The following is a 23,677-nucleotide window of genomic DNA, read 5'->3' on the forward strand; positions in this document are numbered from 1 at the left end:
TGTGTGTAGATCGATAAGGAAAAAAACAATTTAATCCATTTGAGAATAAGGCTGTAACTTTAACAAAATGTGGAAAAAGTCAATGGGTCTGAATACTTTACTAAGGCACTGTATATTGTTGTCAAGCCTGCCTGTGACATGGTTTCATACCCTTTAAATATCATTTTGGGGTTCACAGTTTTTTGTGCTCTAGAGATGTACATATATTGTGACCAACTGTTTTGAATTACTTGAAATATTAATCTGTGAAAATGAATCTTTTTTTTTTTTATGTATAGTTTTTTAAATGTATTTATTACATTTAATACGGTGCATAACAGGCAGATGTGGCAACATGCGGGAAATGTATGTTACATTTTTAACGGTTGTCTTAATATTTGTTTTGTTGATGACAAGCTTTTATTTTTGAATAAAGATTTGATGTTTTCTAAACATATCTGATGATTTACTGGTAGACTGAGGAATGTTATCCCACTCTTGCTTATTACAACCATTCTGTTTGCTTTTGTACATGTATTGTCTCTGCAAAATACCCTTCTCCACTGGTCTATTGACTCAGCCATCCAAATCTATCATTTCAGGGAACAATGTCAGCTTAGTGGATCCGAAACAACAGAAAAGATAGTGTGGAAGAAGAGGAGGAGTAACATCAGGTTAACGATTGCTTTCATAAATGTTGGGCAGCTCAATGGGGCACTGCCTATTGAGTCAAGGCTAGAGAAGGGTATTTATATTAACACAGATATATATACAGTACCGTGTACACACTACATGGCCAAAATTAGTGGATAAGCTACCGGTATTTCAGCCACACTCGTTGCTGACAGGTGTATAAAATCGAGCACACAGCCATGCAATTTCCATAGACAAACATTGGCAGTAGAAAGGCCTTACTGAAGAGCTCAGTGACTTTCAATGTGGCTCCATCATAGGATGCCACCCTACCCAACATGAAAGTTGGTCAAATTTCGGCCCTGCTAGAGCTGAAGTGGTAAGCCACCGAAGCTCACAGAACGGGACCGCTGAGTGCTGAAGCGCGAAGCCTAATTGCCCAACATCAGTGCCTGACCTCACTAATGCTCTTGTGGCTGAATAGAAGCAAGTCCACGCAGCAATGTTCCAACATCTAGTGGAAAGCCTTCCCAGAAGAGTGGAGGCTGTTATAGCAGCAAAGGTGGGACCAACTCCATATTAATGCCCATGATTTTGGAATGAGATGTTTTTGACGAGCAGGTGTTTACATACCTTTTGCCATGTGGTGTATGTAATTAGAGTTGGAAAATTCCCTGGTTTTCCAGACATCCTGGTCACAGGATTCCGGATTTTGTGCTTTTCCAGGAAACTTCCAACCAGGATTTCTGGAAATCTAGGGAATTTTGGTTAAAGTTACCAGAAATGTGCAACCCGATATGCAATACAATACAATACAATACAATGCTTGTACATTATACCAGCTAGTGTACCCACCATAGAGCAGCCCTGAGAGGCAGCAGAGACCAGACACTGGGCCACAGGCATGCCCTCCCAGGACATGACGGGGGCTGCTTTGGAGGTCAGGAGAAGCAGCTGGAACCAGACACTGGGCCACAGGCATGCCCTCCCAGGACATGACGGGGGCTGCTTTGGAGGTCAGGAGAAGCAGCTGGAACCAGACACTGGGCCACAGGTATGCCCTCCCAGGACATGACGGGGGCTGCTTTGGAGGTCAGGAGAAGCAGCTGGAACCAGACACTGGGCCACAGGCATGCCCTCCCAGGACATGACGGGGGCTGCTTTGGAGGTCAGGAGAAGCAGCTGGAACCAGAATAAAATTGAAAAAATGAATTTAAATTTAGCAAACGTTTCAATTCCAAGTGACAGTAAACTTAAGTTATATTAAAGCCTACTATATAGTCCATGCAGGTCTAGAACGGACCTACCACTGTGGTGTTGCAAGCTTCATGGCTGAACCATCCATGGAAACCAGATATTATATATATATATATTATGCCATTTAGCAGACGCTTTTATCCAAAGCGACTTACAGTCATGCGTGCATACATTTTTGTGTTTGTATTACAAATTATAAAGAGCATTAATACTAGATACCGCGCTTTTCAGAAGTGTCACAACTCAAAACTCCCCACCATCACTGTTACGTAGCCCTCACCTGTCTACGTAGCCCTCACCTGTCTACGTAGCCCTCACCTGTCTACGTAGCCCTCACCTGTCTACGTAGCCCTCACCTGTCTACGTAGCCCTCACCTGTCTACGTAGCCCTCACCTGTCTACGTAGCCCTCACCTGTCTACGTAGCCCTCACCTGTCTACGTAGCCCTCACCTGTCTACGTAGCCCTCGCCTGTCTACGTAGCCCTCACCTGTCTACGTAGCCCTCACCTGTCTACGTAGCCCTCACCTGTCTACGTAGCCCTCACCTGTCTACGTAGCCCTCACCTGTCTACGTAGCCCTCACCTGTCTACGTAGCCCTCACCTGTCTACATTCTGTTCATTGTGGTCAGAACTCTTTCACCAGGTCAAATTCCTGCTACATGTAAATGTACTTGGCAAATCAAGCTAATTCTGATTCCAACTCTGACCTGTATGTTGTCGCAGCAAAGGAGATGTGTGAGGATGAAGAAGCGTGTTTGGCTGAGCATGGAGGGGGCTCTGGTGATGGGAGGAGCAGAGGGATACTGAGGAGAGTGTTGAGGGTACAGCCGACTCACAGGGAGATCAGTTTTGCCAGGTGGTAGAGGTGACTGTCCATCTGGGTCACCACGTTCTGCAAGGCCATCACATTACAGTTGGGGGTTCCCATAGCGACTCCTGGAACAGAAAGAGACCCTGAATCCCAAATCAACACCTAACCTCCTATCTGGGTACTTCTCCATCCCCATGTGGGTCTCCAGGCCCTATAAGGCCCTGCTGGACCTGGAAGAGTTCACCCCAACACCAATGGGTGCGTCCCAATAATATCACTTGTTCACTAGCTTCCCACAAATGTAAAAGCATATTGGTGGAGGCATGGACAAGAGGGAGTTTCCACCATATTTCTTAAACCAGTCATTTCCTTTTTAATCAGTGAAGTTGAATTGTGAGGATTTTTACGCTGTGAGGGATTTGTATGTAAGAGATTATTAAAAGGAGAGATTATTTAAAGGAGATATTATTGGGACAACCAATGTTTTTATGGCTCAAAGTGATGAACTAAAGTTGACCTGACCTCACTTGAAATGTCATGGAGAACTCAGAACTCAGAAGTGTGAGAGTAGAATTATATTCCTGAAACCCGAGGCCGGTGTCGGTGCACGGCTGGAGCCGCGCGTCAAGGGGGGGTACTGTCACGGTTTCAGCCGAGGCTGCTCCTCCTCCTTGCTCGGGCAGGCTTCGGCGTTCGTCGTCACCGGAGTACTAGCTGCTACCGATCTATGTTTCTGTGTTCTACTTGTCTTGTCTTGATTGTTCACACCTGGTTCCCATTAGTATTGATCACTTCCCTATTTAACCCTCTGGCTCACACTGTATGTTGTGTGTGTTTGTTCATGTTTGGTTGTCATCTTGTGAGCGGGTTTGTTTCCTCCCTGCGTGGAGGTTATGTTATTTTACGTTACCTACGAGTAAAGTACGTTTTCGATTAGCTCTGTGTCCTGCGCCTGACTTCGTCCTACCGCATCACACTGACATCCTGACAGAAACACGCACCTAAATATGGAGTCAGCAGGTACATTCATTTCGTCCCGATCAATGGAGGAACGTGTCCAACAGCAGGCGACCATGATCCAGACTCTCGGTACCGCTATGGAGCACATGTTGAACACTATGGAGCGATGGGAGAGAGGTGGTGGTCCTACACCTCCTCCAACTACACAACCACCCACACCGCTGTCCACCCCTTCGTCACCTGGGTCCAGTGGGATTCGGCTCTCGCTCCCGAGGGCATACGATGGTACAGCTGCCGGGTGTCAGGGTTTTCTGCTCCAGGTAGAGCTCTACCTGGCGACCATCCACCCGGCTCCCTCGGGATACGAGAGCGTGTCCGCCCTCATGTCCTGTCTATCTGGAAGAGCGCTCGAGTGGGCCAACGCCGAGTGGGGAGGAATAGACGCAGCGTCAGTACGCTATGAGGATTTCACCCGCCGCTTTCGGGCGGTATTAGTCTATCTGATTGATTCTCCTGCGTTTCCAGTGGTGTTGGGGCTTCCCTGGTTAACGTCTCATGACCCCACTATTTCATGGCAACAGAGGGCTCTCAAGGGATGATCAAGTCAGTGCTCGGGGAGGTGTGTAGGTGTTTCCATAGGGGCAACTACGGTGGAAAGTCCAAACCAGGTCTCCACCATGCACATTCCCCCCGACTATGCCGATCTGTCTCTCGCCTTCTGTAAAAAGAAGGCGACTCAATTACCACACAACATAGAATGGACACCCTGACCAAACCAACTAAAGAAAACCGGGCTCTCAAGGCCAGGGCGTGACAACAGTAGCATCAGCAGCCAATAACTCCTACAATACTCATACCTGAGTCGACCACTGGTAGTTTATATGACAGATTAGTTTGCAAATATCCTCAGTACTAAAGTAACAATACCTATTTTGAAGGACACAACAATTACGTTTTCAATGGCTTCTTTACTGACATGTTGTCTAGCATGTTCTCTCATATTCAAATAAATAATGTTAATGTTAATCATGGTCCATGGAAATAATTACTATAAAGCCGAAAGACATGCTGACTGCAGACCTGGGTTCAAATACATGGTTGTTATTTAAATACTTATTTTCTGTCTATCTGAGTATTTTAAAATAATGTGGCCCAAATCAATTACTTCAATTGAAAGTATTTTAACATTTTCTATAAACAGCCTACTATTTGATTGTATTAAAAAAAATACTTAAAGGGTATTTGAGTCCGTCTATTCAAGTATTTTAAAATACTTTCTAAATGTCTTTTGAAAGTAATTGAAATACCTTAAATAGTATTTGAACCCAGGTCTGGTTGACTGACACTTACCTTCAGCTGTCTCTCTGTGGTCGCTCACCTTCAGCTGTCTCTCTGTGGTCGCTCACTTTCAGCTGTCTCTCTGTGGTCGCTCACCTTCAGCTGTCTCTCTGTGGTCGCTAACCTTCAGCTGTCTCTCTGTGGTCGCCCACCTTCAGCTGTCTCTCTGTGGTCGCCCACTTTCAGCTGTCTCACTGTGGTCGCTCACCTTCAGCTGTCTCTCTGTGGTCGCTCACCTTCAGCTGTCTCTCTGTGGTCGCTCACCTTCAGCTGTCTCTCTGTGGTCGCTCACCTTCAGCTGTCTCTCTGTGGTCGCTCACCTTCAGCTGTCTCTCTGTGGTCGCTCACCTTCAGCTGTCTCACTGTGGTCGCTCACCTTCAGCTGTCTCTCTGTGGTCGCTCACCTTCAGCTGTCTCTCTGTGGTCGCTCACCTTCAGCTGTCTCTCTGTGGTCGCTCACCTTCAGCTGTCTCACTGTGGTCACTCACCTTCAGCTGTATCACTGTGGTCGCTCACCTTCAGCTGTCTCTCTGTGGTCGCTCACCTTCAGCTGTCTCTCTGTGGTCGCTCACCTTCAGCTGTCTCTCTGTGGTCGCTCGCCTTCAGCTGTCTCTCTGTGGTCGCTCACCTTCAGCTGTCTCACTGTGGTCGCTCACCTTCAGCTGTCTCTCTGTGGTCGCTCACCTTCAGCTGTCTCACTGTGGTCGCTCACCTTCAGCTGTCTCACTGTGGTCGCTCACCTTCAGCTGTCTCTCTGTGGTCGCTCACCTTCAGCTGTCTCTCTGTGGTCGCTCTTTCTAGAGACTTATCAAACATGGTGACACAGTATATGGATCTCTATGGTCAGAACATGGCGACTTAGTACCATGATCTTGTCTTACGAATACACTGACACTGGAAAAACTGCTTAAAGGTATTTAATGAATTCATATCTTAAATATCAATATATCTGCACATACAGTTTATACGTACAAAACACAGAATACAGGAGATCATACTGTAGATAATTCAAAGAGACAATACAACACAATACAACAATACGAATAAGAAAAATACAGTCAACTTTCACAACTTTAGATTAGAGTTCAAATAGATTCAAGGTGGGTGTTGGAGGGGAGGGGCTGACTAGGGGTAGAGGAGGTGGGGTCTTCCCTGAAACTGATGATTCATACCCTCTGGTAGAGACTCAGGCACGAAGACAAGCAACGTGTTTAAGGGGATCAGTTTGAGCAAGGCGATTCTTTTAGGCAAATCCTTGACGTCACATAAATCTATCTACATGAAGGAGAGAAGAGTAGAGGTTCTGGAATGGAAATGATTGTTTGGCATCTTTCTGTGTGCAGTATCTGATCCTAGTCTTCTTAAACAGCTTCCTGTCCTTGTCCCATTTACCTTCACGATAACAGATATGAAAGGTGAAAGGGTATTGATAGATGAAAGCACTGTTTTGGGACTCTACCAGCATTCTAACTAAGAGACAGACAGAGCGCTATAAAGACTAACTGATGAGTGGTCGTGACAGTAAGGAAGGAGACGAGGAAAGGAAGTTGTCTAATTAAACTAGGACAGGATAACTGAGTAATGACTTGACTAGTACATAACATGTAAAACCAACCCACAGTCTCCTCTGCCCCTGTATGTCCCCAACACCACCCTCTACCCCACAACACCCTGGTCCAGTCTCAGTACAGGCTGGTCTTCTTCATGATGCGTAGGAACTCTCCCTGGTTCACCTCTCCGTCTCCATCCCTGTCTGCCTCCTCGATCATCTCCTGGAGGAGTGGAGGAAGGAGGGGAGGGATGGAGGAAGGAGGGGAGGGAAGGAGGGGAGGGATGGAGGGGGGGGAGAGGGATGGGAACGGAGGAGAGAGGAAGCAGGGAACAGGGGAAGGGAGGATGGCAGATTCACAGTAAACAATTAAACTGAAGCCTTAGCAGTAGACCAGTATATTTTTCTTGACAAAATAAAGCTCTTCTATCCTATCCCATATCATCCTGTATGTTCACGTGTGTGTACAGTGCTCTCCAGGTGTGGGGCAAAGGTGCTGTCCGTGTGTGTGTGTGTGTATACAGTGCTGTCCATGTGTGTGTGTGTGTGTGTGTGTATACAGTGCTGTCCATGTGTGTGTGTGTGTGTGTGTGTGTGTATACAGTGCTGTCCAGGTGTGTGTGTGTGTGTGTGTATACAGTGCTGTCCATGTATGTGTGTGTGTGTGTGTGTATACAGTGCTGTCCATGTATGTGTGTGTGTGTGTGTGTGTGTGTGTGTGTGTGTGTGTGTGTGTATACAGTGCTGTCCAGGTGTGTGTGTGTGTGTGTGTATACAGTGCTGTCCGTGTGTGTGTGTGTGTGTGTGTGTGTGTGTGTGTATACAGTGCTGTCCATGTATGTGTGTGTGTGTGTGTGTGTATACAGTGCTGTCCATGTATGTGTGTGTGTGTGTGTGTGTGTGTACAGTGCTGTCCAGGTGTGTGTGTGTGTGTGTGTGTGTGTGTGTGTGTGTGTACAGTGCTGTCCATGTGTATGTCTCACCTGCAGTTCCTCGTCAGTCAGGTTCTCTCCTAGTTCTTTAGCGACCCTCTTCAGGTTCCTGAAGGAGATCTTCCCCGTCTCATCATCATCAAACAGACGGAATGCTTTCAGGATCTCCTCCTTTGAATCCTTCTCAGCCTGGGTGGGTAGACAGTAACAGTTACAACACACTGTAACACAATACAATAACACAATACTGCATGGTGATACAATATTACTGCATGGTGATACAATATTACTGCATGGTGATACAATATTACTAAAATACCCTGTAATACAACAAAATACTCTATATACACTACCGGTCAAAGGTTTTAGAACACCTACTCATTCAAGGATTTTTCTTTATTTTTACTATTTTCTACATTGTAGAATAACGATGAAATAACACATGGAATCATGTAGTAACCACACTGTAAACCATTGTCTTTTAACAGTTTCACTCAATTTATTCTAATTAACCTAATAATTATGACACACTCCTCACTATTGTCATTGGTTGAACTAATTGCGCAGTTTGTCTACATAACCTGGTTCAAGCATTCATGACATCACCCTGAAGAAGGCACAGTGATGCCGAAACGGTGGTGGTTTACCCAATAAATTATTGGGTGTTTATATGTAGTGTGTGCAACTCTCTTTGTTTATGTTTTAGCTTACAATGTTAAACACTGACAGTGTAAATTATTTATGACAAAAACAGACATTATTTATTCACTATGTTGTTTTTCTTACCATCTTCTGAGTCATGACGGTGAAGAAATCAGAGAAGGAGATCTTTCCTGTTCCATCCTTATCCACCTCCATTATCATCCTCTTAATCTCCTCTTTCTTTGGCTCAAACCCCAGCGCCCTCATAGCAACCTAGAGAGAGAGAGAGAGAGAGAAACAGATAGATAGATAGATAGATAGATAGATAGATAGATAGATAGATAGATAGATAGATAGATAGATAGATAGAAACAGATGAGTTGGTTAAAACCAGGTGTGTTAGTGCTGAGTTGGAACAAACGCTTGACCACCCCGTAGCTCCCCAGGACTATCTTTGTTGACCGACACTGTATTACTAAGCATTATGGGTACTGTAGTACATCACGTTACACAAACATTGTCCCTGTGCATAACCCCTAACCTCTGACCCCTGACCTTTAACTCCTTGACGTCGATGTGTCCGGAGGCGTCGGTGTCGAACAGTTCGAAGGCCTCTCTGATCTCCTGTTTCAGCTCCTCAGTGAGCTCCGGCTTGGGGCTGGACTTCTTCCTGGGGGGAGGGACCGGACCCAGGGACGGCCTCTTTACACTGGTCGCCTAGCGATGGCAACAAGAAAACACATTAAGGCTTGATGGGTGCATCTCAATGGTCTTAAGTGGATTCCTTGTCTAATCTCCTTCAGTCCAGCTATGTCAGAATATTGAAATACAGCCAGGAGATAAAGAGACAGGGAAAGCCTTAGAAGGGTGTGATTTCAATTGATCTTTATAGACAAATCATCTTGTATCTGCATAGGGCCATTTCAATGTAAAAGTCTGATAGCCTGGGGGAAACATGGCATAAATAGGGAGATCATGACTAGCACTATAGCTGATTATTTACAGATAGCCGGCAATAGAAGGCTAGCATAGACATGGGAAAAAATGCATCATTACTTTTTTCATTCTGATTATTTACATCCCATTATTAGCCCTATCAGATAATATGCACTTGCTTCAAATGAGTGAATAATAAGCAAGCCTAGTATTCCTATCGCACAGCCAGTTACGGTTAATACCGGTTGTGGTAGCCTCAGTGTATGGAGGCCTTTTGTCATTTGTAGCAGAAGCACAAGGAGTATCAAAACAGAATGGGCCTCCTGTAGCTCAGTTGGTAGAGCATGGCGCTTGCAACGCCAGAGTTGTGGGTTCGATTCCCACGGGGGGCCAGTATGAAAAATGTATGCACTCACTAACTGTAAGTCGCTCTGGATAAGAGCGTCTGCTAAATGACTAAAATGTAAATTGCAAAACCGTTAATTGCGCTCCAGCATTAGCCTACTCACCATTTCAGATGATCATTCGCGAAGACAGCAACAAGAGAACCGTAGATTTACTGAAGAGTGCTCTGTCTAATGTGTTGCTGTCGCTCCTCTCTCTCCTCCTATCATCCAGGCAGGGATGAGATCATAGACAGAAAACCGGACCGTTTATTACAGGGTCTGCAATAACAGATATACAGTTATTATCAGTCGAGCATATCACAATGTTATAATATGGTTAATATAATTTTTGGTTACGAAATTAAGAAAATAAAATGAAGATTTCCAGTCAATGAACGCAGTATTCTGTCTGTGCTATCGTCATTTTGATCAGTGCCCGTGAATGCGCACTCGATTTAGCTCATTCTGCCTGCCGGGGATACAAATTGGCACATTCAGAATGGAAACAATTCGTATAAACGTGCCGAGCAAGCTAAATCGAGTGCATCTAGTCGGGCGAGAAGATAATTGGTTGTTGAGGACATGTGGTATAAAACTCTATACGACAATTGGCTGGATTGATCGTTGAAGCTCTGATCCAGAATCTGTTCTCCGTGCGCCAACTGATCTGAAACCGAGGTGTGTGAAATATAAAAACGGATACAGGATCAGGTTTAGGGGCGTTTACACTCCTATAGCTACCCGCTGTGGGTGTGGTCTCACTGTGACTATGTCCCGGTTGGTCAGAGCAGTGGCGTTCTTTGACGTAGCTCCACTCCATTGGCTGTTCGAGCATGTCCCCTTTCCACCCAAACTTCCGTCCACCCAACGAGAGCGCCTCTCGCGCTCAGCAGATACAGGGTTTATTATATTTGTGCGCGGGTCCGTTTATATTGTTGCAAAACAGATGAAACATTTTCACTTTTTTGAAAGCATATTAGTGTGTCTTTATATTGTAAACTTGTCTTGAAATAGCCTAAAGGTGTTTGCTTGTAGTCTTCATCATGCTTCAATTGTCCATGTGACATCTTGTCAAACTGTTTTCGAACGAGGGAACTTTAACCAAATAATCTAATTTCTCTGTCAGTTTGGCTTCCAACACCGACGACTCACCTGCAGTTCGCCATGGCCACGCGCATACGACCGGTGAGTGCGCAGTAGGTTGAAGAACATATACAATTCTGAGCTATGTGCCACATGCTTAGGCTATTTATTTGTTCTTCTCATATGTCTAATGGTTGTCAGTTTCATTGTATCATAGTGTGTCTTTTTGTGTCTGTCTGTCTTTACTGAATGTTGTCCCTTTACAGAGCAGTAAGCGGTGTGCAGTGATAGGAGGCTCTGGGTTCCTGGGTAGACACCTGGTAGAGAAGCTCTTGGATAAGGGCTACACTGTGTCAGTGTTTGACATCAGACAGAGCTACGAACTACCTGGAGTCACCTTCCACCAGGGAGACCTCTGTGACAAACAGGTGAGTCTGTCTGTCTGTATATGAAGAGTCTGTGCACTGAGCTGGTTGGGGCCTTGTTAGGGTCTATGGCCTTTGTGCCTTGTGTGTACATGTTAGGCCTGTGTGTGTCTTCGTGTGTGCTTGTGTGTGTCTGCATCTGGGCATCATTGTGTGTCCCTATCCCAGGCTCTCCTAACAGCCCTCCAAGATGTCTCCCTGGTGTTCCACTGTGCCTCTCCAGCCCCAGCCAGTGATGACAAGGCTCTGTTTCAGAGAGTCAACATCCAGGGGACACAGACTGTCCTACAGGCCTGCACCGAGGCCGGAGTACAGGTAGGGGGCAGTATAGAGTTACTACTAGACAGACAGGCCTGTCATACAATATATTACAATAAAGACAGACTCAATTCAATGAAAGAAATGCTCTGTTAAAATACTTGGACATTCTCCCTTCTTTAATGTAATTACTGATCTAGTAAATAGATAGTCAGTAAAGGGGACTAACAGTTAAGGTGTTTTTCTGCCTGTCTACTATAGAAAGTGGTATTGACCAGCAGTGCCAGTGTGGTGTTTGAAGGAACAGACATCAAGGATGGGAGAGAAGACCTTCCCTACGCCAAGAAGCCCATCGACTACTACACAGAGACCAAGATAGAACAGGAGAAGGTGAGGACACTACTACACAGAGACCAAGATAGAACAGGAGAAGGTGAGGACACCACTACACAGAGACCAAGATAGAACAGGAGAAGGTGAGGACACTACTACACAGAGACCAAGATAGAACAGGAGAAGGTGAGGACACTACTACACAGAGACCAAGATAGAACAGGAGAAGGTGAGGACACCACTACACAGAGACCAAGATAGAACAGGAGAAGGTGAGGACACTACTACACAGAGACCAAGATAGAACAGGAGAAGGTGAGGACACCACTACACAGAGACCAAGATAGAACAGGAGAAGGTGAGGACACTACTACACAGAGACCAAGATAGAACAGGAGAAGGTGATGACACTACTACACAGAGACCAAGATAGAACAGGAGAAGGTGAGGACACCACTTCACAGAGACCAAGATAGAACAGGAGAAGGTGAGGACACTACTACACAGAGACCAAGATAGAACAGGAGAAGGTGAGGAAGCTTGTTTATTTTGTAGAATAGCCTTATCAAAGTTATGTTAATGGTACCAGAGCATTGCTAGGGGGGAGAACTTGCCTACACATTAAGACATTGATGCTGACCTATCCATACATGTAACATACACTCTACATGCTCCACATCAGCTCCACATTAAATAAGTAATGTTCTCCTCTATCTGCATCTTGTCTCTCTGTGGTGTCTCAGCTGGTTCTGAAGGCCTGTGACAAAGAGAAGGGTCTCCTGACGGTGGCCATCCGACCTCACGGTATCTTCGGCCCCCGGGACCCCCAGCTGGTGCCCATCCTGGTCGACACGGCACGCAGGGGCAAGATGAAGTTCATCATCGGGTCAGTCAGTCATACACAGGACTGGAATGAAACATGGACTCTTCCCTAGACATAGTGGGATCAACCAAAGTTAAAGTTTTATGGATATGATACATCGCTAACAGACCAGACACTAACTAGAGGTAAGAGACAGAACTAGTCTGTTTGGTAACATCGCTAATAGACCAGACACTAACTAGAGGCAAGAGACAGAACTAGTCTGTTTGGTAACATCGCTGATAGACCAGACACTAACTAAAGTCTATTAATCTAAAGTGGAAGTTGGGAGAGTTCTACAGTATTTGAGTGTTTCAGTGAAACGTAAGTGAAGGAGGCCCCGCTCTCTCGCTTTCCCAGATGCTTAGTTCATTTCATTCTGATCTCCTTTGCATTATTGTAGCCATTTTCTGTAGCCTGTCAACTATGTGTCTGTCTATCCCTGTTCTCTCCTCTCTGCACAGGCCATACAAACACTTCACACCGCGTGGCTGCTACCACTCTCTAATCTGGTGGTCCCTGCGCGCACGACCCACGTGGAGTTCCAGGTCTCCGGTAGCCTCTGGAACTGCCGTTCTGCGGCCAACAAGGCAAGAGTTCATCTCAGCCTATGCCACCCTCCAGTCCCTCGACTTCTTGGCGCTGACGGAAACATGGATTACCACAGAAAACACTGCTACTCCTACTGCTCTTTCCTCGTCTGATCATGTGTTCTCGCATACCCCGAGAGCATCTGGTCAGCGCGGCGGTGGCACAGGAATCCTCATCTCTCCCAAGTGGACATTCTCTCTTTTTCCCCTGACCCATCTGTCTATCTCCTCATTTGAATTCCATGCTGTCACAGTCACTAGCCCATTCAAGCTTAACATCCTTGTCATTTATCGCCCTCCAGGTTCCCTTGGAGAGTTCATCAATGAGCTTGATGCCTTGATAAGTTCCTTTCCTGAGGATGGCTCACCCCTCACAATTCTGGGTGACTTTAACCTCCCTACGTCTGCCTTTGACTCATTTCTCTCTGCCTTCTTCTTTCCACTCCTTTCCTCTTTTGACCTCACCCTCACACCGTCCCCCCTACTCACAAGGCAGGCAATACGCTTGACCTCATCTTTACTAGATGCTGTTCTTCTACTAATCTCACTGCAACTCCCCTCCAAGTCTCCAACCACTACTTTGTATCCTTTTCTCTCTCGCTCTCCTCCAACACTACTCACTCTGCCCCTACTCAGATGGTAATGTGCCGTCGCAATCTTCGCTCTCTCTCTCCCACTACTCTCTCCTCTTCCATCCTATCATCTCTTCCCTCTGCTAAATCCTTCTCCCTCCAATCTCCTGATTCTGCCTCCTCAACCCTCCTCTCCTCCCTTTCTGCATCTTTTGACTCTCTATGTCCCCTATCTTCCCGGCCGGCTCGGTCCTCCCCTCCTGCTCCGTGGCTTGACGATTCATTGCGAGCTCAGAGAACAGGGCTATGGGCAGCCGAGCGGAAATGGAGGAAAACTAGACTCCCTGCGGACCTGTCATCTTTCCACTCCCTACTCTCTACATTCTCTTCCTCCATTTCTGCTGCTAAAGCCACTTTTTACCACTCTAAATTTCAAGCATCTGCCTCTAACCCTAGGAAGCTCTTTGCCACCTTCTCCTCCCTGCTGAATCCTCCTCCTCCTCCCCCTCCCTCCTCCCTCTCTGTGGATGACTTTGTCAACCATTTTGAAAAGAAGGTTGACGACATATTAAGTCAAATGACAGCGCTGGTCCTGCTCACACTGCCCTACCCTATGCTTTGACTTCTTTCTCCCCTCTCTCTCCAGATGAAATCTTGCGACTTGTGATGGCCAGCCGCCCAACAACCTGCCCGCTTGACCCTATCCCCTCCTCTCTTCTTCAGACCATTTCCGGAGACCTTCTCCCTTACCTCACCTCACTCATCAACTCATCCTTGTCCACTGGCTATGTCCCTTCCATCTTCAAGAAAGCGAGAGTTGCACCCATCCTCAAAAAACCTACACTCGATCCCTCCGATGTCAACAACTACAGACCAGTATCCCTTTTTTCTTTTCTCTCCAAAACTCTTGAGCGTGCCGTCTATAGCCAACTCTCCTGCTATCTCTCTCAGAATGACCTTCTTGATCCAAACCAGTCAGGTTTCAAGACTGGTCATTCAACTGAGACTGCTCTTCTCTGTGTCACGGAGGCTCTCTGCACTGCTAAAGCTAACTCTCTCTCCTCTGCTCTCATCCTTCTAGACCTATCTGCTGCCTTTGATACTGTGAACCATCAGATCCTCCTCTCCACCCTCTCCGAGTTGGGCATCTCCGGCGCGGCTCACTCTTGGATTGCGTCCTACCTGACAGGTCGCTCCAACCAGGTGGCGTGGCGAGAATCTGTCTCCGCACCACGTGCTCTCACCACTGGTGTCCCCCAGGGCTCAGTTCTAGGCCCTCTCCTATTCTCTCTATACACCAAGTCACTTGGCTCTGTCATATCCTCACATGGTCTCTCCTATCATTGCTACGCAGATGACACACAATTCATCTTCTCCATTCCCCCTTCTGATAACCAGGTGGCGAATCACATCTCTGCATGTCTGGCAGACATATCAGTGTGGATGTCGGATCACCACCTCAAGCTGAACCTTGGCAAGACAGAGCTGCTCTTCCTCCCGGGGAAGGACTGCCCGCTCCATGATCTCGCCATCACGGTTGACAACTCCGTTGTGTCCTCCTCCTAGAGTGCAAAGAACCTTGGCGTGACCCTGGACAACACCCTGTCGTTCTCCGCTAACATCAAAGCGGTGACCCGTTCCTGTAGGTTCATGCTCTACAACATTCGCAGAATACGACCCTACCTTACACAGGAAGCGGCACAGATCCTAATCCAGGCACTTGTCATCTCCCGTCTGGATTACTGCAACTCGCTGTTGGCTGGGCTCCCTGCCTGTGCCATTAAACCCCTACAACTCATCCAGAATGCTGCAGCCCGTCTGGTGTTCAACCTTCCCAAGTTCTCTCACGTCACCCCGCTCCTCCGCACACTCCACTGGCTTCCAGTTGAAGCTCGCATCTGCTACAAGACCATGGTGCTTGCCTATGGAGCTGTGAGGGGAACGGCACCTCCTTACCTTCAGGCTCTGATCAGTCCCTACACCCAAACGAGGGCATTGCGTTCTTCCACCTCTGGCCTGCTGGTCCCCCTACCTCTGCGGAAGCACAGTTCCCGCTCAGCCCAGTCAAAACTGTTCGCTGCTCTGGCACCCCAATGGTGGAACAAGCTCCCTCACGACGCCAGGACAGTGGAGTCACTGACCACCTTCTGGAGACACTTGAAACCCTACCTCTTTAAGGAATACCTGGGATAGTATAAAAGTAATCCTTCTACTATATTTTACTTTTGAGATTCTTTATATATATATATAAAACAAATAAATTATGAATTAAAAAATTAGCAAAATATTAAATTGTAAAGTGGTTGTCCCACAGGCTGTCATAAGGTGAATGCACCAATTTGTAAGTGGCTCTGGATAAGAGCGTCTGCTAAATGACGTACATGTAAATATGGGGCTGCCCTTGTTGATGTTGTCTCTCTCTCTGCCTCGGTCTTCTCTCTCTGTCTCTAGTGATGGTTGTAACCTGGTGGATTTCACTTTTGTGGAGAATGTGGTTCATGGACACATCCTGGCAGCTGAGAGTCTGAGGCCAGAGTCTCCTATCTGTGGCAAGGTAGGAACCCTCTATATGTCCTAGCTCATATGGTAGACCTGCCTGCACTGTGCAACTGTGTGATGATGACCAATAGGGTCAACTGTTCTGTGTTCGAAGAAAGAGATTCCTTTCGCACTCACACAATATTTGTTGGGTTCTAACCTATGTTCCCTCTAAACTACGCGTGGGCGCGCTGCTCTCAATCGGACTGCTGCACAGAAGAAATATCCACCCTTGCAGAGAAGCACGAGATTGAACTTCACTCACCTTTCTTGAGTTTTCCCCTTTAGTTAACACTATCAACGTTTCCCTTTACTGTGGGAATTGTGATCGAATCAACGCAATGTTAGCCAATTTCAATGTAACATACGGAAACAAAACTAACTATGCAAGAGATTTTCTTGCAGGCAGAGCGCATTGGAGTAGGATTATATTGCATTGACAGGCACGAGTCAGGCAAGTACTCTACACAGACCGGTGCGCCATAACCAATCAGCGCTGCAGTAGGCCTATATGCAAATAGCCATTGCTATATATGGATCTGTGCCTTTCACTTTGAACTGGACAATGTTTAGGCTACAGTATGAGCGGTCGCGAGGAGGTGCGCTTGTTTTGAGATCAAAACGAGTGCTGCATGTAACCACGTGTACACATTTGTTCATATCCTTTGCTAGTTAGTGAGTTATTAGCCCAGTTATAGCTCATTTCTAGTCAACAATGGGGGAATAATTGCTTCCTACAAGAGCACAAAACCTGTGCGTTTCTAGCCATCTTTGAAAAGCCAGTCAAGTAAAGAGCTTTTTTTTATGTCTTAAAGGGGCAGTGTTGTATTTTGAGATGGTCTTGAATAAGCTAAGTAGCCAAGAGGAAGAGCGTAGCATAATTTGTCTGATTCTCTGTAATAATGGTATGGGAATAATAATGCATTTTATTTTGTAAAGTGGTTTACATTTACATTTACATTTTAGTCATTTAGCAGACGCTCTTATCCAGAGCGACTTACAGTTAGTGAATACATATTTTTTTAAATACTGGCCCCACGTGGGAATCAAACCCACAACCCTGGCGTTACAAACGCCATGCTCTATCAACTGAGCTACATCCCTGCCGGCCATTCCCTCCCCTACCCTGGACAACGCTGGGCCAATTGTGCGCCGCCCATGAGTCTCCCGGTCGCGGCCGGCTGCGACAGAGCCTGGATTCGAACCAGGATCTAGTGGCACAGTTAGCACTGCGATGCAGTGCCTTAGACCACTGCGCCACTCAGGAGTTAAGGTTTCTTGCATCAAACACCATTTTCAGTCACCTCCTTGTTTAAAGGACAAGTGGATAAACAGGTTAATGTCAAGCCCTGCATATTAAAAAAAAAAAAGTATCATGGAATGTAGGCCTACATTGAACACCACACATTGGCTGCTACTGTAGGCTGAATGATAGAACAGCTATTTCCATATTTAAATGTTATGGGATGCATTTCTCTCTATTGTTTTTGATGGTAGGCCTCTCTGAACGGCCTACATTATGATCAAATGGCCACTGTTAAAACTGTAACTTAAAGCAGGTACAGCCTCAGTGTTCACAGTAATCGCGCGCCGGAAGTTGCACAGAATTTCATAACCTTCAAGTTTGCACTCAGCAGACCTTACATTTGCTCACATTTTTTTGAGGGAACATTGGTTCTAACAAACGGCGTCCTCAATTGCATATTCAGAACTTGAACAGAAATTATTTTGAACTTAACAACATAAATTGAGGTATTTAGAGCACTATATAGGTAGAGAACATTGAACAGAACAAGGTTATGTCAATTACTCAATTTCACCAAAAAATGCAGATAGAACCTTTATAGTCCCAAGCTGTCGATATAGAGCCTGGAAATACAGTGCAACAAAGTGGGACTTGAAAGGGGTGTGGGCTAAAATCGAGGCGGGAGAGGGAGAGCCTGCTACAGCTGTATTAGATGGGACTTGGAAAAATTCTGAAATTCGGCAATTCAAATTAATGTTCCATCACAGCGGCCATATTATTTATGGGTTAGGGTTATTTTTGGGAAGCTCAATTAATTGAGTTTGGGCATATAAAGTTTATATGTGAAAACTAGTTCTAAGATGCATACAGAACCAGTCAGAAGTTTGGACACCTACTCAATCCAGGGTTTTTCTTTTCTTTTTACAATTTTCTACATTGTAGAATAATAGTGAAGACATCAAAACTATGAAATAACACATATGGAATCATGTAGTAACCAAAAAAGTGTTAAACAAATCGAAGATATATTTTACTTTTTAGATTCTTTAAAGTAGCCATCCTTTGCCTTCATGACAGCTTTGCACACTCTTGGCATTCTCTCAACCAGCTTCATGAGGTAGTCACCTGGAATGCATTTCAATTAACAGGTGTGCCATATTATGGCAAAAACAGCTCAAAAAAGCAAAGAGAAATGACAGTCCATCATTACTTTAAGAAATGAAGGTCAGTCAATCCGGAAAATTTCAAGAAGTTTCTTCAAGTGCAGTCGCAAAAACCATCAAGCACTATGATGAAACTGGCTCTCATGAGGACTGCCACAGGAAAGGAAGACCCAGAGTTACCTCTGCTGCAGAGGATAAGTTCATTAGAGTTACCGGCCTCAGACATTGCAGCCCAAATAAATGCTTCACAGAGTTCAAGTAACAGACACATCTCAACATCAACTGTTCAGAGGAGACTGCGTGAGTCAGGCCTTCATGGTCTAATTGCTGCAAGGAAACCACTACTAAAGGACACCAATAAGAAGAAGAGACTTGCTTGAGCCAAGAAACATGAGCAATGGACATTATACCGGTGGAAATCTGTCCTTTGGTCTGATGAGTCCAAATTTGAGATTTTTGGTTCCAACCGCTGTGTCTTTGTGAGATGCAGAGTAGGTGAACGGACGATCTCCACATGTGTGGTTCCCACCGTGAAGCATGGAGGAGGAGGTTTGGGGGTGCTTTGCTGGTAACACTGTCAGTGATTTTATTTAGAATTCAAGGCACACTTAACCAGCATGGCTACCACAGCATTCTGCAGCGATATGCCATCCCATCTGGTTTGCGCTTATTATTATTATATATTTTTTTTTAACCTTTATTTAACTAGGCAATTCAGTTAAGAACAAATTCTTATTTACAATGATGGCCTACACCGGCCAAACCCGGACGACGCTGGGCCAAATGTGCATCGCCCTATGGGACTCCCAATCACGGCCGGTTGTGATACAGCCTGGAATCAAACCAGGGGGTCTGTAGTGACGCCTCAAGCACTGAGATGCAGTGCCTTGGACCACTGCGCCAATCGGGACTATCATTTGTTTTTCAACAGGACAATGACCCAACACATTGTGTAAAGGCTATTGGACCAAGAAGGAGAGTGATGGAGTGCTGCATCAGATGAACTGGCCTCCACAATCCCCCGACCTCAACCCAATTGAGATGGTTTGGGATGAGTTTGATCGCAGAGTGAAGGAAAAGTAGCCAACAAGTGCTCAGCATATGTGGGAACTCCTTCAAGACTGTTGGAAAAGCATTCCAGGTGAATGCCAAGAGTGTGCAAAGCTGTCAACAAGGCAAAGGGTGGCTACTTTGAAGAATATAAAATATTTTGAGTTGTTTAACACTTTTTTGGTTACTACATGATTCCATATGTGTTATTTCATAGTTTTTATGTCTTCACTATTATTCTACAATGTAGAAAATAGTAAAAATAAAGACAAACCCTTGAATGAGTAGGTGTGTCCAAACTTTTGACTGGTGCTGTACTTTCCGATTTCCTGAACTCACTTCCTTGTTTAGCCTACAGTAAATCACTTGCACTGCTTGCACTTTGATATCCACAATGTAGAGGGGAGGTTCTAAGGGTTATGCTGTATCAGGGATCGGCAACTTTTTTGGGGGAACTCAGTCGGGGTCGCAACTTACAGTTGCGAGTTAGAAAGTGCAATTTCGAAATTTGGTTGTGCATCTGCAGTTTTTCTCTTATGTCAGTCAATTAGCCCATGTCAGCTATTTTTTTTTTTAGATTGCTAAGTTAGTTTAGTGACCAGTTATCTAAACTTTTTATTACTGGCCGGGGGGGCCCTATTGATTTTGTTAGTCAGTCTGAATCAGATATTATATCATATAGTACGCAGACCCATGATGAGTTCTGATTTGTTGTGGCCCCACCCCCATCAAAGTTGCCCATTCCTGTGCCAGATGGTGATGGACTGAGAGATCAGCCAATAAACTCCCGCTAGATTTTCTTCCCGCTCCTGCCATAGGCTCCATTCAAGTCCCTTTCTGAGGCGCTGTGAAACCAGACGGTTCCAAAAAGAATGAGGTGGCTGGTGGACAAGATTAGGTTCTAGCCAATGTATGGCTACAGAGAATGAATAGGAATGTCTTACCCTAACTCTGTCAATTTTCTCAATCCGTATTGACTGGTCTTCCTCCCCCTCCAGGCGTACCACATCACTAATGACGAGCCTGTCCGGTTCTGGGACTTCATGTCAGATATTCTAGTAGGTCTGGGCTATGCTGCGCCGCGCTACCACCTTCCCTACACACTAGTCTACGGGCTAGCTCTGCTGCTGTGGCTGCTGTCTCTGTTACTACGCCCCCTAGTGGCTTTCAAGCCCACCTTCACCCCCATGAGGGTGGCCCTGGCAGGTACACACCACTTCTACAGCTGCTCCAGAGCCAAGCAGGACATGGGGTACAAGCCTGTGGTTAGTCTAAGGGACGGGATCAGACGCACGGTGGCGAGCTATCCTCATCTACGTCATGGAGCCTGATGGCTATACCTGCAATATGGTAGCCTAGAAACCATACTGATATGCTCTGTGAAACAATGGTGAAATGGATAATATCAGTTTGGATTCAAGGCTAGTGGTATGGAACCTCACGGCTAAATCCTAACTTGAGATCTATGCACATAAATAATGCACTGATGTCAATGGTTGAAAAACATTTAAGCTGGCAGTTATGTGTACAGTTCTCAAGTTAAGATTCAACCCCAAGGGACGGACTGTGTTTCATATTCTCACCAGTGTCTTAAGTCTTGTTCTTTAGGTAAACAAGTTTTCTTTCAAACTCACATATATTTTTTGGCCCATAATACTAACTGGGGGTATGAGCCTTTGAAATGAGTGTGTTCTCTCATAATGTCTGTAGGCCTGTATGAGGATCTGTGAACACTCACCTTTTCTAGAACTTTCTGTACTCCATTTTTGCCTGGCTTCAGTACCTCTCTTCACCAATAGAGAGCAGCACACATTTCTTCTCTCTGTGGAATGAGGATACACAATCTAACATGGAGATGTTTCCAGCACTTCCTCTTACCATTATTCATGAGCACTCATTTTGATGTATGAGTGATACATTTACTGTGACTGTTTTCCCTCTACAGATATCTTGTTTCTATTTTCTTATACAAATCACAATCAATCATGCAGTTTGTTCATTTCAAATAAAATATGTTATGCCTTACATTCCCTTAATCTAAACATTGTACAGTTTGTTTATTAAAACGCTAACATAGAATGTGTTTGTATATGAACCAACATTGTCAACATATAAATTACAACGTTTGTTTACCCTCATTAGAAAATAGTTAGCTAAAGAAAAATGTTTGCATGTTTTGAAGCATTTATCCACCATTACTCAGGCAAGCCCCATCCTTATTTTTTTCCAAAGCCGATGTCACAGGATTAATGTTACTATGACATATATTTAAGACAAAGACAAACTGTATTGCAACGTATTTTATAGAACAATAGTTCACAGAACAGAAAAAGGGATGGGAAACTAGTCTCTGTCTGTCTCCTTCCTCTCTCCATCCTCTCTCTCTCCATCCTCTCTCTCTCTCCGTCTTTCTCTCTGTCTTTCTCTGTCTCTCTCCATCCTTTCTCCATCCTCTCCATCGTCTCTGTCTCTCTCTCTCTCCATCCTCTCTCTCTCTGTCTCTCTCTCCGTCATTCTCCTTTTTCTACATTCCAGCTGTCTTACTGTCACAATGACATGACTTCCTCGTAAACACATTGTCACATGTAACGCTTATTAAAGCTGATTCCACTGAAAGGTATTGTTTAGGTGGGAGGGCGGGCGGAAGAAAGATGGAGGGCGGTGGTTAGGTTGAAATGCCTGACATTCCTTCTAGTATAATGAGCCACGGTGAGACTGTCACTGCTGCTAGGCTTAGCCGTTCAACTGGTTTAGCCCTCAAAGAGCGGGATGAGGGGGGTTGAGAAAAGCGCAAGGTTGTTCAATAGACTTCACAGTTTACACTGACTATCAGCTGAAGTGAAACTTGGGCACTAAAACCAACCAGTTTCCTCATCCTTACTCTCTCTACTACAGTGAACCTGTATGACTGAGTAAATGGACATCCCTCCCAAGTCCCCACCCTATTCCATTTAAAAAAGGGTGGGTGAACTTATGCACGGTATGGAACGTATGCATGGTATGTGTGTGATTGTTTCTGTAGCTAAATAGGGGTGGGGTTATGTACTGTAGACTTGGAACACTATCTGGTGTGGACACTCATTTTCAGAGTTAATCTATTATGTTGCTATTGACAACTGTGTTCATTTATTATGTTGCTATTGACAACTGTGCTTTGGAGCAGATGGTAGATGTTGGAGTACGCAGGTGCTCTGAGAAAGTGTCCACACACACACACTCATCTGTGAGCTAGCACCCTGTTCTGCCTACGTCTGCACCTCAAGGTCCCATGGTTTACCCATTCATAGGTCAGCTGACTCTGAAAGTGTTACCCAGGTCTGTCTTTCAACAGACCGCTATTAACTTAAACAGACCCTATCAAGATGAGGCATGTTTTAATGTGGCTAGAACATAATTGGCTGTAGTTTGAAAGATAAATAGAGAGGCTTATTGAACTTGTAACGTTACAAAGCAAATAGCAGTCCTGGTGTTTGCTTTGGGATTGTGAAACACTTTGAAGGACAGTAGACTTTAAAGTGTGACCCAATTGTTAGAGAATAGTCACTGAACAGTCACTGTTCTCAGATGTGTTGATCTCTCTGTTAGAGAATAGCTACGGTCACTGTTCTCAGATGTGTTGATGTCTCTGTTAGAGAATAGCTACGGTCACTGTTTTCAGATGTGTTGATGTCTCTGTTAGAGAATAGCTACGGTCACTGTTCTCAGATGTGTTGATGTCTCTGTTAGAGAATAGCTACGGTCACTGTTCTCAGATGTGTTGATGTCTCTGTTACAGAATAGCTACAGTCACTGTTCTCAGATGTGTTGATGTCTCTGTTAGAGAATAGCTACAGTCACTGTTCTCAGATGTGTTGATGTCTCTGTCTCTTTCTGATGATGCGTGCACTGTGTGTCCCTATCCAGTAAGCATGAGAGAAACAGTCTTCTAGGACCCAACGTGTGTGTGTGTTATGCCAGGTATGTTCCTGCTCACCAGGCTCTCAGGTATGTGATAAAAGAGAGGGAAATAAGTGATAAATGAAACTCACTTCTTACCCCTACACACACACCCACACACAAACACACACACACACAACCCTACACACACACACACACACAACCCTACACACACACACACACACACACACACCCC

The 23,677-nt window shown here is 45.3% G+C and overlaps 2 protein-coding genes across 3 annotated transcripts; one reads left to right on the forward strand and one right to left on the reverse strand.

The window, feature by feature from the left end:
- Positions 1 to 5,881: 5,881 nt before the first annotated feature.
- cetn2 (centrin, EF-hand protein, 2) lies at positions 5,882 to 9,887 on the reverse strand. Its single transcript, XM_084149966.1, has 5 exons — positions 9,549 to 9,887; positions 8,659 to 8,820; positions 8,248 to 8,376; positions 7,513 to 7,650; positions 5,882 to 6,752 (listed from the first exon to the last, which is right to left on the reverse strand). The coding sequence occupies exons 1-5, from the start codon at positions 9,549 to 9,551 to the stop codon at positions 6,663 to 6,665; spliced, it is 522 nt and encodes a 173-aa protein (XP_084006092.1). The 5' UTR covers positions 9,552 to 9,887; the 3' UTR covers positions 5,882 to 6,662.
- A 418-nt stretch (positions 9,888 to 10,305) lies between these two features.
- LOC311107903 (sterol-4-alpha-carboxylate 3-dehydrogenase, decarboxylating-like) lies at positions 10,306 to 21,570 on the forward strand. 2 transcript variants are annotated; one of them, XM_084150501.1, is made up of 8 exons: positions 10,308 to 10,346; positions 10,552 to 10,610; positions 10,775 to 10,936; positions 11,102 to 11,248; positions 11,453 to 11,581; positions 12,268 to 12,410; positions 16,000 to 16,102; positions 20,544 to 21,570. In XM_084150501.1, the coding sequence occupies exons 2-8, from the start codon at positions 10,590 to 10,592 to the stop codon at positions 20,874 to 20,876; spliced, it is 1,038 nt and encodes a 345-aa protein (XP_084006627.1). In that variant the 5' UTR covers positions 10,308 to 10,346; positions 10,552 to 10,589; the 3' UTR covers positions 20,877 to 21,570. The 2 variants fall into 2 exon arrangements, with proteins under 2 accessions (XP_084006626.1, XP_084006627.1); XM_084150500.1 differs by having other exon boundaries at positions 10,306 to 10,610.
- Positions 21,571 to 23,677: the final 2,107 nt, after the last annotated feature.

The sequence above is a fragment of the Coregonus lavaretus genome, assembly GCF_964263955.1.
Source record: "Coregonus lavaretus genome assembly, chromosome: 32".
NCBI lineage: Eukaryota > Metazoa > Chordata > Actinopteri > Salmoniformes > Salmonidae > Coregonus > Coregonus lavaretus.